This window comes from Capronia epimyces (genome assembly GCF_000585565.1).
Source record: "Capronia epimyces CBS 606.96 chromosome Unknown aczIQ-supercont1.4, whole genome shotgun sequence".
Lineage (NCBI taxonomy): Eukaryota > Fungi > Ascomycota > Eurotiomycetes > Chaetothyriales > Herpotrichiellaceae > Capronia > Capronia epimyces.
In genome coordinates, this window is record NW_006912907.1 from 1,035,926 (window position 1) to 1,049,547 (window position 13,622).

Consider the following 13,622-nt stretch of genomic DNA (forward strand, 5'->3'; position numbering starts at 1 on the left):
CGACGGCACTTTTTCCTCCTTCCCTGGTCCTTCCCTGTTTCTTCCCTGGTCGCCCACGACGCCAGTCCAACCTCCGTCCTCTCTAACCGCTGCGCCTAATCATCATTAATCATGGATTAGGTGCAACATTCCCGCGTCAACTCCCGCGGCCATCGTGCGACCTTTCTTACTCTGGTAGTCGGTCAACGCTCTATCTTGCCGCCACTCCGCATGTGCATCAACATTGAGCTGCTCTTACTGAGGCTTAGGCATGCACAGTCACAGTCACACACGACCATAGCACGCAATCCACCGAAAGCATGCCGCTGAGCACCATGGGCAGGCTCCGGTCGGTCCGGGTCGCAGCTTAGCCAAAACAAAAAGCCCTCTCGCTTCAAGTCAAAAGCAAAGCGGTCGATTTTCCACTTGGACGTACCCACTATGTGTACTGTATCGATGACCGACAGTACTGGTACCTACCCACAGATACTACTCCGTACACTTTAACTGTCTTTGTTCGGGTCACGGTCACAGTGTCACGGTGGTCTCGGAGGTAGTCCGCCTCCGATACGAAGAGCCCCCACAACAGCGAATCGTCTCACAATTGACACGTTCTCCCCTCCTCTCGCTACGAAAGCCTCTGGGCTGTCTCTGGGCTTACCTGCATCGCGCTCATGCAAGTTCGTGCATCATCCCTTGCAACTTCAGCCAACAAGTACAGTCTCAGTATCAGTATGAGGACTCCTTGTCCGCATCCATTTGTCTCGTCGCCACTCATGAGCTCAGTTGGTTTACTTGCAGATGGTCGACTAAGGAACCGAACTCGAGAATCCTGGAAGGGCTGCCTGCTGCCTACTGCCTGTAACCCACAAACCTCCTCCTGCCCGGAGGCCAAAGTAGCTTGCGGGCTTGCTTGTGCCACTGCACATGACCCGTCCAACAAGCATGTGTCGCTTGATCTCTCAACCCAGTCTCTCCTTTCGACTAGCTGTACTCCGTATGACCCAAACCATCACGGCCTGTTGGACAGGAGACACTCATGCTAGAGTACGGAGTATACACGATGCCCAGATAATGATGCGCTGGCGCTCATCTGACAGGGACTACCAGGCACCTACGAGGTATCCGTAGGTGGAGAGGAATCACAACATACCTTGGTCTGCTATGTGCTAGTGTCCAGTTTCGGCAAAAGATCTGTTCTCACCGACATTTGGTCCCTTCAGGCTTCCGTGGCTTTAAGATGATCGACACGCCCACCCTGTTCCAGCCGTCTATAGCAGCCAATGCAGAAGCCACGGCTAAAGGACAACCAGGGACTCGACTCGCCGAAACCAACAAGTGCGGCACGTCCTCAGATCACCACGGGCCGGATCCGCCAGTCTCCGATCTCCAACGCTATTAGTATTGTGATTGTTAATTGACCACCGTCGTTGTCATGCAGTGTCAAATTGGCACAGAGAGTGTAGCATACTCCGTAGCATGGCATGCCTCATTTCTCTCCTAGTACCTGAGCCAGGGTGCAAGACAAGACGAGGCCGGAAAAGACAAGACAAGTCGAGACTGGCTGCAGTGAGTGACAACCTACCTTACCTACAGCACGAGTACGAGTACCTAAGCTAGGTAGGTAGGTATGTACAGATACTAATTAGTGGCAAACAAAGTACAGAGTACAGAGGCGGAAACCATCGACGAGCACCTAGCTTACCTAGCTTAGCTATATTACTACAGCTAGCTAGCTAGCGAAAATAACTAGAATACCGATGGTGAACGACAGAAGGAGATCATCAATTAGACTAATAATTAATATTGGCTTAGGTACTATCCGTACATACTCCGTATACGTATAGCATCCCGCCATCAAGGGTATCTCTGGTGCAGTGCTCCCCAATCAACAGCCTTAGGCCCAACCTCCCACCTGTCTGTATCACGAATCCTCATCAACGCCGACCCCGACCCCGGCTCCGGCTTACGGCAGTCACAAGCAGTGCTAGGTAGAGCACTTCTGCTCATATCACCACGCCCCAAAAGGCAACAGCCTCGGAACTCCAACCAGTTGATCAGTCCCCCCTTTTTCTACTCCGTACACACCATTTAATAGTATATCTTCTCCTCGAAAATAGGGGGTCGTCCGCCCGACGCCGCCTCGTCCCAAAGAATCTTGCCCTTTTCGTTGAAATATGCACCTTCGTCCGTCATCGGCGTCACCTTGTTGGTATGCAGGCATTCCTGTTTCGACACGCCCATCTTATCACAAGGCACCCACAGTAGAGGAGGAGCGGCGTTGACGGCCGGATCTTGGTAGGCGTCCCTCTCAACTTCAGGCGAATATCGTATCTCCGCAAAGTCCTGCGGAACCAATTTCCGCAGCACGCCGTAGCTGGCATAGATGTCGGGTCGGAGGAACTTTTTCAGCCTTGACATTGCTTGGTTTCCTTCAGGCGTCATGGACGCCTTGCTACTCCTGAGCTCCTGCATTGCGTTCTTTTCATACGCGTGGTCCTGCCCGTCAGTCTCCGCAGAAGTCAAGGTTGGGGATCCGTTGTCGAGCAAGGCAGCTTCCTCGACTTCGAGAGATCGCGGCAGAAAATGCAAAAGCGGTTTAATGGCCGATGTCAGAGAGATGTGATAGAGAATCATGAAAATCAGGAACACCACCATCAGGACGAGCGGTCCAATAGCTGCCCGAATCGCAAAGAGTCCAATGAGACAGATGGCTGCCAGATAGCACCCAACCAGAGTATGTTGCAAGGCTTTGGCGTAGACCAGGCCTTTGGTGTCAATGGCCGAACTGTCGACGAAGAGGAGGTTGTATCGGAAAGCAAAATAGAATAGCCCGAGACCAATGGTGGCAAAGCCCAGCATGAGAGGAGCAATTGCCGCATATGTGATGGAAATCACCGTCATCAACCTGTCCGACGTTAGAATTTGGGATTTCAGTCAGAAGGGAAACACGTACTCCATGACGGGAAAGGTGGTCCCCCAGCCAACAGATGATAAGATGGACCATCGGTTGTACATCTTTCGAGGTGTCTTGTCCAGTATCTTTGACAACGTGTTGGAGACAACCAACCCGCTGATTCTCAGGAGCTGTCCCGAAGAGAACACCAACCCTTGAAGGATGAAGTACGAGATGTAGAAGTTCGAAGAGAGTGGGAGATTCTCGGCCAACAAGCTCGTCACAGATCCGGGGTTCTTGATGACTTGTGGGACAGCGGCGCTAGCTGCCGATGTCATGGTCGTAACTAGAAAGACTTGGATGACCTGGAACCAAAAGAAGGACTCGTGACATCGGAGTTCTATAAGAGATGCGGTAGGCTTCCCGGCAACCTTGGCCATGAATTTCATGATGGTTGGCACCAGGGACATCAAGACCGAAAGTAGAACCACAGGAAGCAGGTTGGTGATCACCCCCAGGATGATTTTGGGGCAGTCGTTGATGAAGCTCAGGAACGGCGCGACCTTGGTCAAATAGGATATCTGGGAGATGGACCCAACAACAGCAACCGGGATCGACCTAAAATTATTGTCAGACGCAAGCAGACCCAGACAGCAAGATCGGCCTACCAGAATATTATGAGCGCAGTCACAAACCCCAATGAGACGATGTTGCGGATAGTCCGAGTTTTCCAAGTGATGCCCAAGTTCGACCACACAATCTCTTCCGGACTAGGGCCGACGACGCGAGGAGACATATGCAACGGTTGATGGTGAGCGACCATTTGAAATGCGCTCTGCGCCTGCGTCTGGTTCCAAAATTCCACGAACACGGCATTCTTGGGTTTGGATTCGCCTGACCGGTACTTGTTCTGCTCGGCTTCAATGCGTGGGTTCAGTTTTGCGATTTCCTCACGGCACCAGTTGATAGTGTCGACCTTCTTGCCGACCAGGAATTTCAACCGGTGTGTCGGCCGATCCTTGGGCCTGACCCAGCGCGCGGCAGCGGCCCCGGACTCGTTGCCATATTCCTCCTCATAACTAGCGACCTGTCGGTTGCCCATTTCCGACTCCTTTCCTTGCACGGATTTCAGGCGGGCATCATTGGCAAGCTTGATAAGCTTTGTTTCGGCAGTCTCAAGTTTGATGCACAGCTTGTAACGCTCGTCAACCATTTCAGACAACTCTTTAGCATCCGAGGCGATCCAGACGTTCTTGAGTTCATCCCCAAACAATCGCCGGATTTTGGCTTCATTGGCGTATTCGGTGGGAACGGACTGAAAGAGAACGGTGCGGGACGAAAGTCGTGAAGCGTACAGTGGAGACGAAAGGTACGCTTGTCGCAGGTTGATGTAGTAGATCATTTCTCTGGTGACCAGGAAGAAGATGAAGCTAATGAAGATCCATGCGATGAAAGTGTGGGCAAAGTATCGGTTTTTGTCCTTGACGTTACTAAAGCTGAGAAGGTTGAGTTGTGTCTGACCACCGTGACCAGTTGCATTGATAGGGAACAGGATAGGCCATGTGAGGCAGCACCCCACGAAGCAGATGACAATCGATATCTTGAGATAGCGCAATAAGAAATATCCGTCTAGGGAATTGTGCTGGAGGACGTACTCGTCCGGCAGCTAGAGGCATATCATGGTTAGGCGGAAATTCCCCTCAAATTTGCTATCACTCACCTTTCTCATAAACGGGATCCATCCGAGCAGAGAGCCCGGGGGAGGCGGAGTTCGCTCCTGTGGGCGCAATGCACCCATGTACGTCCTGGGAGCATATTGTCTGGGGAACTTTGTTCGCAGAAGTAGGAATATGGCAAAGTAGACCACAGAGATGAGGAGAGTCGGCACCAGAGTGGACAACAACCCAGACAGCGAGGGATCGGTACCCCGGCTGGATCCAATGTTCTGATCATCGTTGGCGTTGGTGCTTGGAGCCTGGCGAACCTGGAGCAGCGTATGGAGAGTCTCCATGGCTGGAGGTACACCACGGTGCACTGGAGGGAGGGTTCGGACGTTGATGTCGATGTGGAGATGTATTTTACCGTCGCGTTGGGGCGATGAGCTTGGGAGACGCGATAGCAGGCCGTCCGCAGAGAGGGCTGGGAGCAGCAACGAACACCATGTGCTCAAGAAAAGACGAGAGCGCGAAAATCAACAGCGTTGAATATAATGCCAGTGGTTCGTAACTTAAGAGATATGCCGATACCCTGCACGGTGAACATGGCCGAAGTGGATGGCGCGTCCGCTCTGGGCTCGTGCATGATGAGCGAGGAATCGGATTGCCCGCTGAATGGGTCTTTCGGCTGCCATCTTCTTATTTGCACCCACTAACCAGACCCTGCCGAGCTGACTCTGGCTGCGGGCAGAGCTAGTCCAGGTCTACGAGATTACGTCGATTTTGATGAGCGTCCAGCAGCGGTGTCTTATAAAGACTCTTGAACTGCAGAACCACCCTGCGCTCTATCTGCTCTCTGGTCTTGCTCTTGCAGCTACATCGCAGACACAAAGCTGCAACAAAGAGCACACCTTGTCTGAACAGCTCGCCATTCGAAGCACTCGAAAGTAGCTACGGTGTACTCCTATTCCCCAGACAGATCGAATTTGCTGCACCCTATAGGGCCTTAGCCTACGCCTACGTACGCACCTTGTTCGGTAGCTTCAAGAATGCTCAAGTCGGCACACTGCGCTGCGCAGTGACAACCCCACTCAACCGACCCTCGCGTACGCCGTACTATAGTTTAGCACCTTTCTGCCGACTGGTCAGCCTGGGTCCCTACAAATTCTGAAGAAAAACCCATATCATTGAGCACAAGTTCAATCCTGGCGGCTTTGTTGCTTTTTCGGCGGCTGGAAGCGCACTTGAATTTGCCTGCGACCCTCGACCGAATATGCCGCACAACGAGGCTGACATCGAACCCTAGTGAAAGAAAAAAGAAGGGTTCAATGTACTCCTTAGTGGTCTAGAGAATGAGGACACAGACCCATAGAATACGGCTAATCATTTCTCTAGAGCCTGTGGGTGGCTAGAGGACACACTCCACATGCACCATCTCAGCTGAAAGCTCAGATCTCACAGAAGCAATCAACTGAGCCACACTTCAAAGTCCGACTCTCGCTGCATGTGGCTGAGTACAAAGTAAACGAGGGAATGAAAGACCCTGACTTGCATAATCTCTGGGGAAGATGCTTCGGTTCGTTGGTGGCACATGTTGACAACTCCTATACTTGCTACAATCAACCGCCTCATTCAGAAACCAGAAAAGGCGTGTTGGAGCGTCGACTAGCCCTATATATCACCAACCCATGTGTAGGTATGTGACCGGGGGTTCGCTCCAGTATGTCTGTAGCCGAAGGGCGCAGGTAACAAGGCAAGGAACGAACTGGTGTCCGCATTGGGCGCTTGGATGTGCTGTCGCATGGACCAATTGATCATGTCCTCACAGTATATATGTGCGGAGTACTTACTAACGGCGGCCGGGCATACTTCCTGATAGCTCTACGGAGTACAGACCCTGGCATTTAAGTAGAGGTGCAATCATGCAAAGAATGCATCAACAGAGGCAGTGCCACCCAAGCGGACGAACACCACTTAGAGAGCATGGTTGATCAACAATGGGTCCTGAGATTATCACATGCAAGCACCAGCAATCTTGGTAGCAACCAAACTGGAGATCTGCGAAAAGATATTGCGGAAATCCACACAACAAACGGCATGCTGACGTGAAGATAGACATGTTGTAGGGAATAACTGTTTCTCTGTTTCTGTTTCTTCGCCTATTCCAACCCCGTCATCAGCTTAAATCATTGTTGGATCTGATCGAAATCAAGACTCCATCTCCACTACATCTCACTTTATTCAAATCCCCCTCTTATCGGTGCGATCAAGATTACCATTGATGATTGTGGTTTTGGTAGATGCCACCTCTTTCAAGGAAGTCACGGACTCCCAGGAAGTAGGTGATAGGACACGGTAAGCAAGAAAGTTTGGTTCATGAACCCTATCACCAGTATCGCTCCACGCCGATTTCCGAGAAGAAAGTGAATCCTATTGCTCCCAAAAGCAGTGTCTGCAAAATAGAAAAGTCGCATTCTCTCTGCAAAAGAGAGAAGGTGGTGAAGGGAAAAGAAAGCTGGATGATGTGGTGCATCACGAAGACGCCATGGTTCGCCGACCAGCCAGCCAGAGGGGTAACCATGTCTGCACCATCTCGGAATCGTAAAGTCGTGATATGTGAAGGAGTCGATGATCATGCCACCGACTCTTTCAGTGATCTTGTTCAGATCCACGGCTTTGCCAGTGACCCAAGTTGGTCCTCAAAGATACCACCGTATAGTCCAGCGATTTCGTCCAGGTAATCTTCCACCCCGAATTTGCACAGTCCTTTGCTCATAATTTCTTGCTCTTCTTCATCCAGTAATCTGGCGGTCGCACCGAACTCCTCCGCAATCTCGTTAACCTGCGCCAGCTCCCTCCCAAAGGGATGATTGGGGTCCGTGGTCGAGCCGAAGATGTCTGCGCTGTCCCGGACAGAGGGCTTGGTGAGGCTCGACGGAGGTGGCGACATGCGTTGGATGGATCTCTTTCGCGACAATTCGACATGCGCCTTTTTGGAATGAGACGGAGCACGTGTCGGGACCACAGGCGCATCGAGGGCAGGCGGCGAGGCGATGGCGGGTAGCAGGGGGACTGATTGCTTCAGGTCGAAGAATGATTTGACATCATCCGTTGCAGGTGTGATTGGGGTTCCTGGACCACTGCTGTCAACGGAAGAGTAATCGTTGCTGGAACGGTTGAGGAAGCTTCGGTCGATGGTGGAGAAATCGGAATCATTGCCAGAAGAGATGGAGCCAGTCGTGGACGACATATTTCGAATGTCTGGAGCCGTCAAGGCTTGCACATTGGTGGTTGAAATCAACTCGGTGGGAAGGGAAATGAGACTGCGGTTGATGGTTCCTTGTGGGTATCGGACACTGGCACCACGTTGAGGAGTCTGAGGGTCTACGCTGCGTTTGGTGCGCTTGGTGAATGCTCGCGCGAGAGACATTGTAGTGGAAGACATGATGGAGAGAGGTGTAGTGGTAGATTTGAGTGCTTTTGAACTGATTGCGGTCACAAAGCCCCAATGTTAGCTTCTGAAAGCAATCAGGGGGGTCGTTTGCCTGCGTTTGGATCGTGTTGTGCGTGCGTTTTGCGTAGGTTCGTTGCCAGGGATTGCGAGAATGAATGAGGTTTGTTCGATATTTCCAATTGAACTCAAGGCTTGCTTAGAGATAAGGAGCGGTGGTGGACGATCGGCCAACGCAGGACACAGTCCGCGGGAAGGAAGGATCGATGAAGTATTGAGTTGTGGCGGTTGGTGTCGAGAGAGGGATGACAAGCCAGCGCAAACACGAATGAATGTATAGAGAGGGTGGTTTTGCGACGAATCGACCGTCGAGCAAAGAGTGTGGTTGATGAGAAGAAAGGATTGACAGCAGGGTCAAAGGAATGACTGGACCGAGAGAAGCGAAGGACTAGACTTTTCCCTTTGGTCGGGAGAGGATTCGGCGGGAATCTCTTGACGTTGAGGGAGGCAAAAGAGAGAGAGGGTGAGTGGTAGAGACGCAGTTGGACGGAGTATGGTTGTAGCAGACACGGCATTGACAGGACGGGGGTGAAGCCAGGGATGCCAGGGATGCCAGGGGTGGGGGATGGGCGCGTGTTGATGGGCTCAGGGCCCGGGTGGGCGCCGGGGGTAGTGGCGCTAATCCGCCCTAGCCACAGACCATCGTTTTTAGAGGCTCCGGGCGCGGCCCCCCTGCAGAATTCTTCTCTTTTTCTTCTCGTCTGGAATGCACAGTCCACATTTCACAGTTTTACTGAGCATCTTCACCCGGCCGCGTGGCGGCTCAAAAACCCCCCTGTCTCTCTCAGGGCAGTGGCGTCAATGCTGCTCGACTGTCTGAGTGGTGCAATGGACGCCACCACGATATCCCCTGTTTTCTCGTCCGCTCTAGAGCCAGCTGTGGGAACATAACAGTGGCTGCACCGTTGCACAGAGATCGCAGCAGGGGCCGCCCTTAGCGTTCCAGCCGGTGGCCTGAAATGGTTAGCAAGAGATGCTCACAGCGATTTGTTATGGTGAAGCTCAAATTATAGTCAAATTATAGTTGTCCAGCAGCTCGGTATAACTGGTGTAGCAAAGCAGCGAGTAGGCTGATCTCTGCGCTAAATCCAACTGTAGTGCACTAAGTACTACCTAACTAGGATTTCCGCCTGTCTTTCGAAACGACCGTTGGAAGCGTCCGAGCTTAGCGCCCATGCGTTCCCTCTGTCCCTTTGCGCATCCTCAGGGGGAACTCTATTATATGGCGGCAACCCGAAGACTTTCTCCCCAGCGGCTGAGCGGCCATTTACTACCTGGTGTTTATAGCCGCCCAGAACTCGGGAGCCAGGAGTCGAGGATGAAACGCCCAGGAATCCATCCAGTGGTGACATCGATCACGCGAGCTTTTCAAAGCTCCTGACCTACTCTGTATTGATCGCACATCAACCATCAACCATCAGCCATCAGCCACCGACCATCGACCACAACAACCTTGACAACAATCGAATGCGGGCACGAGCCAGAAGATAAAGAAGGCTTCATAGAAGAACAGACTCAATTCCGACTTCGATGCGGGGCCATCGGAAATGACACGCGCTGTAGTCTTTCAACCACCTGTCTGAGTTTGGCTGAGCCTTGACCACGATGCCGGGCTAACGGACAACAAACTGTCTGGCCTCAGCTGAGCCTTGAACATGCGGCTTTGCTTCATGCAACGCACACGCCAAATCTACAGCCGTAGCCTGATTCAAGCATCTGAGATTCCTGGAACAATACTCCGTACTCTCCCTAGTTTCTTTTCCGGTGTACTAATAGTAGATCCCACGATCGGACCGTGAACAGATATTCGCGCGGACGTTTGAGAATATGCAACGGGAACATGCAACTCCAAATTCATCCACAGTCCTCCTACTACAGGATAATGCGTGAGTTGTCAACAGGCAAGAGTAGGCGAAATTCACCTTGTGTATGCCTTACGGGGACTCTGAACACATCGATTGAGTGGAGGTGCGCATCGCCGTTGTTTCATAGAGCGACATCTGCCCCTGAACGGATCCAAAGAGTCAGTCATCCCCCAGACTGCTTGTTTCAGGTCTCTGGGGGTTCGTGCACCGTCTCTCTCTCTCTGCCTCTCCCATTATCTCACGAGCCGACTTTCTCAAACCAGGCCTTGGGGCTTTCTGCAGTCTACACTGGCCAGGCCGGAGGAAGTGTAGTCAACAATTCAAGATACAGCACCAATATCAATAATGAATGGACTTGCATCAGAAATGAAACGGTAAAGTCCTGCTACTCAGTGCAGCGTAATTCTCCGTAGTGCGGAGTATGGTCCTCCGTACCTTGATAGTTGGAGGTTGGGTCCCATGTGCCGGTCGAGCATAGCCTTGCCAAGCAGCTAGGACCGCAAGGCTGTGTGACTTGGTTGAAGGTCAAGCCTCCCGCAGTTTTGCATCTCGACTCCGCATGCAGTACTCCGTACACAAACGGTACAATCGCGCGCTTCATGGTTATTGCTCAGATTCAACTCCGGCCGCCCCATGTGAAGTAGTCCGTCCGCCATTATCATTATTGACACCCTTTTCTCACCATGTTTCGCACCTGATGATCTGGCGTCGAACCCCTACCACCACCAGCCCAAGACCACTCGGACCGCAAGTCGAAGTCTACCAACCTAACCCGCAAGTCGCGATCCAAAATGGTCCGCCTCAAACACCGCTATCTTCTCTTCAACATTCTCTACCCGACCCCGACCCCGACCACTACTTCCACCGCCAACTTCAACACCAACACCACCGACGCCTCCTACCTCCTCTTCGCCCGCCCCAGCCCGACGCACCTTACAGCACAGCTCCTGCTCCACACACTACGCAGCACCATCAGCCAAGTATTCGGCGAGCATGGCCTGGGCACCACCCAGGCCGGGTTGAAGGTGGTGTACTTCTCGCCCAGCACGTCGACGTGCATCCTACGCGTGACCCGCCCGTATTTCAGACTGGTCTGGGCGAGTTTGACCTATATGGACAGTATTCCTGGGCCTAGTCCACACAAGGGTGGTAGCAAGGGATATAAGCCCAATTCCAATACCGACACGAAGTCCAACCCCAACTCTAACTCCAATGCCAATTCCAACACCAACACCAACGACGGTGTGCGGTGCGTCGTGCGCGTGGTCAGAGTAAGTGGGACGATCAGGAAGAGTGAGGAAGAAGTGTTGAGGCGCGCGAGGGCCCAGATCGTGCGAGCAAAGAGAGAAGGGCGGTCGGTCGACTCTGAAAACGATGGTGTCGAATCATCCACATCCTTGCTGCTGGACGGCTTGATCGGGAAGAGTCAAACTGCGAGGGCGAGCGTGTCAAGGGCCCACACCGCCGCCACTTCGACGGGGTCGATGGCGGGAGCCGCACAAGATGAAGATGAAGGGATCGAAGATCTCGATGACGAAGATTACGACCTGGATGATTTATCGGATTAAAGAGACGGTCACTGTTATGACATTACTGGCAGACGTGAAACGGGTATCTGTCCGCGCCAATGCAAAAAAACCAGGCCCCATTGTGGGAAACACCGACGCCGACGCCGGCAATGCAACCAACTCCGGCATCATAGCGACGCAAAACTTCTTGCGCCCCTTTTGGGGCTATGAAGGCGGCGGTGGGCGGGGAGAGTGCGAAGATTGTGAGGGTTGCTTGCTCTCCCCTCTTCTCACGACCTTGACACCACTACCTACCATCGGTAGCGGTACGTCCGTCCCCAGGTCCGTATCAAGGTCCTGATCTTTGTTGGCGTCCCAGTCGGCTTCTCTCCTTTTCTGCTCTTCTTCCCACTCCTTGCGCTCGAGTTCATCATACTCTTCCCTACTATCTATCCAACGTTCCTGCACATCCCGCACATCCATCTTGCCTAGACCCTCTCTGACCGCGACCTGCCAGACAGTATCATTGGCGCCCTCAGCCGCGCCAAATGCGTACCCGCCGGCGCGATCGATGGTGTGCAGCAGATTCATCATGCTCTTCTTATCCTCGACCGCGAGCGTCTCAAAGCCGACTAGCCCAAACTCCTCGACCAGGTTGACAATGGCCTCGTTGAGCGCGGCGAACTTGCCCTGTCCGAACATGGGCGACTCGGCCTCCAGACCGGGAATCAGGTACGACAGGTCTTGCACCTCAGTGTAGAAATCAAGGTTGAACGCCAAGGGCGGGTATTTGGCCAGATTGTCGATCTTGGTCAGGACATTGATGTGCGTCAAGTCGAGCTGCAGCATGCTGCGCAGACACAGCAGCAGCGTCGAGATATACAGCGACGGGAGCGTCAGGGCATATGAGTCAATGAGGTTGACGACGACGAGCTAGAACGAACGAGAAGGAGGTGTTAGCATCGCAGCATAGGCGTGGACGACTTCGGCGAAGCGCAAAGGGGACGTTTGTAACATACTCGATACCCCGCCTTTGCGAGTTTCAGGAAGATCTTCCGCAGACTGTCGTGGTGTGTAAATAGTTCCACCTGTCCCGGACAATCAAAGAGAACATAGTCGTCGCCGAGCGCTTCCAGCCGCTCCTGCAACCAGTCCAAGTTTTCCTCGACCTCTTCCAGCGCGTAGAGCACGCCGCCGTTAGGACCGAGGCCGGGTCCCTGTTCTTGGCCATCATCGGCCTCGGCGGCCATGATACTCTCCAGCGTGACAAGTTCTCTCACGTCCACTGCTGCCGTGTACGAGGTCGCGTCGTTGGCCGGGTCCAGATTGACCACGCTGCACTTTCGCCCAATGGCCCCCATGAACTGCTGCATGCCGTTGCAATAGGTCGACTTCCCGGCCCCGGGTGGACCGATGACCAGTTGGGCAAACGGCATTGTCGTCGAAGGTGGTGGGAGAGAGCGCGGTACTTTCCTCGATCGCTGAGCCGGTGGCACCACGGGCTGATAGAGACTGATACCAGGAGATGTACAAATGTATTCCAACTCGGTTCCTTCTCCTTGCGTTTTCAAGCCCCCGAAACTCTTTGTTGTCGATGCGACGGTACGCAACAGCTACGCCCCGCGACCCAGGGGCCGCAAAGGCTGGATAAGGGTCTCGATAGAGCCTCGGGTCTCGGCTAGGAAGAGAGTTGAATGTCGAGGTAGGTAGGTAGGTGGGTGGGTAGGTAGGTAGCACCTTTTCAGATCTCGGTTTCTTGCTTCTCGTTTCCGTGTGCGCCGCGAATATAGGGGATCGATGCAGGACAAGAGGGTTCTTTGAGATAGTTCAATACTGGAGTACTACTGGGCCCGGACTATGACTGTGGTCGATGTGTTGGTGTGTGGAAGATGCGAATAAATTTATTACGTGGAATCAATATCGTTGTAACCGACTTGACTTGACATGACGTGCGGCGGGAACCCACAAACGCAGCGATGGCGACGGCGACGGCGACGAGGCAAGACAAGCGGCGGAATTCTCGACAGATCTATCACAGTATCTTTGGTAAGTGTTCTTGAACCTACCTACCGAAAAACCATCCTTCCTGTCTTATAGAACGAACTTGTTTGTCACTGACCTTCGGGTTCTGTCTAATCAGAAAATCTACTCGTGACTTAACCCCCAGTTGGGGACGAGGGTGACGCCGCCCTGTGTTCACCCGAATCG

General features: G+C 53.0%; 4 protein-coding genes across 4 annotated transcripts; 1 reads left to right on the forward strand and 3 right to left on the reverse strand.

The window, feature by feature from the left end:
* Positions 1-2,070: 2,070 nt before the first annotated feature.
* A1O3_05004 (uncharacterized protein) lies at positions 2,071-4,886 on the reverse strand (the record flags this gene model as incomplete). Its single annotated transcript, XM_007735132.1, has 4 exons — positions 2,071-2,887; positions 2,936-3,493; positions 3,544-4,541; positions 4,596-4,886. 4 exons carry the CDS (start codon positions 4,884-4,886, stop codon positions 2,071-2,073), a joined length of 2,664 nt encoding a protein of 887 aa, XP_007733322.1.
* A 2,306-nt stretch (positions 4,887-7,192) lies between these two features.
* A1O3_05005 (uncharacterized protein) lies at positions 7,193-7,975 on the reverse strand (the record flags this gene model as incomplete). Its single annotated transcript, XM_007735133.1, has 1 exon — positions 7,193-7,975. The coding sequence occupies one exon, from the start codon at positions 7,973-7,975 to the stop codon at positions 7,193-7,195; it is 783 nt and encodes a 260-aa protein (XP_007733323.1).
* Positions 7,976-10,697: 2,722 nt separating this feature from the next.
* Positions 10,698-11,474, forward strand: A1O3_05006 (uncharacterized protein; the record flags this gene model as incomplete). Its single annotated transcript, XM_007735134.1, has 1 exon — positions 10,698-11,474. The coding sequence occupies one exon, from the start codon at positions 10,698-10,700 to the stop codon at positions 11,472-11,474; it is 777 nt and encodes a 258-aa protein (XP_007733324.1).
* A 165-nt stretch (positions 11,475-11,639) lies between these two features.
* On the reverse strand, positions 11,640-12,850 carry A1O3_05007 (uncharacterized protein; the record flags this gene model as incomplete). Its single annotated transcript, XM_007735135.1, has 2 exons — positions 11,640-12,347; positions 12,434-12,850. 2 exons carry the CDS (start codon positions 12,848-12,850, stop codon positions 11,640-11,642), a joined length of 1,125 nt encoding a protein of 374 aa, XP_007733325.1.
* Positions 12,851-13,622: the final 772 nt, after the last annotated feature.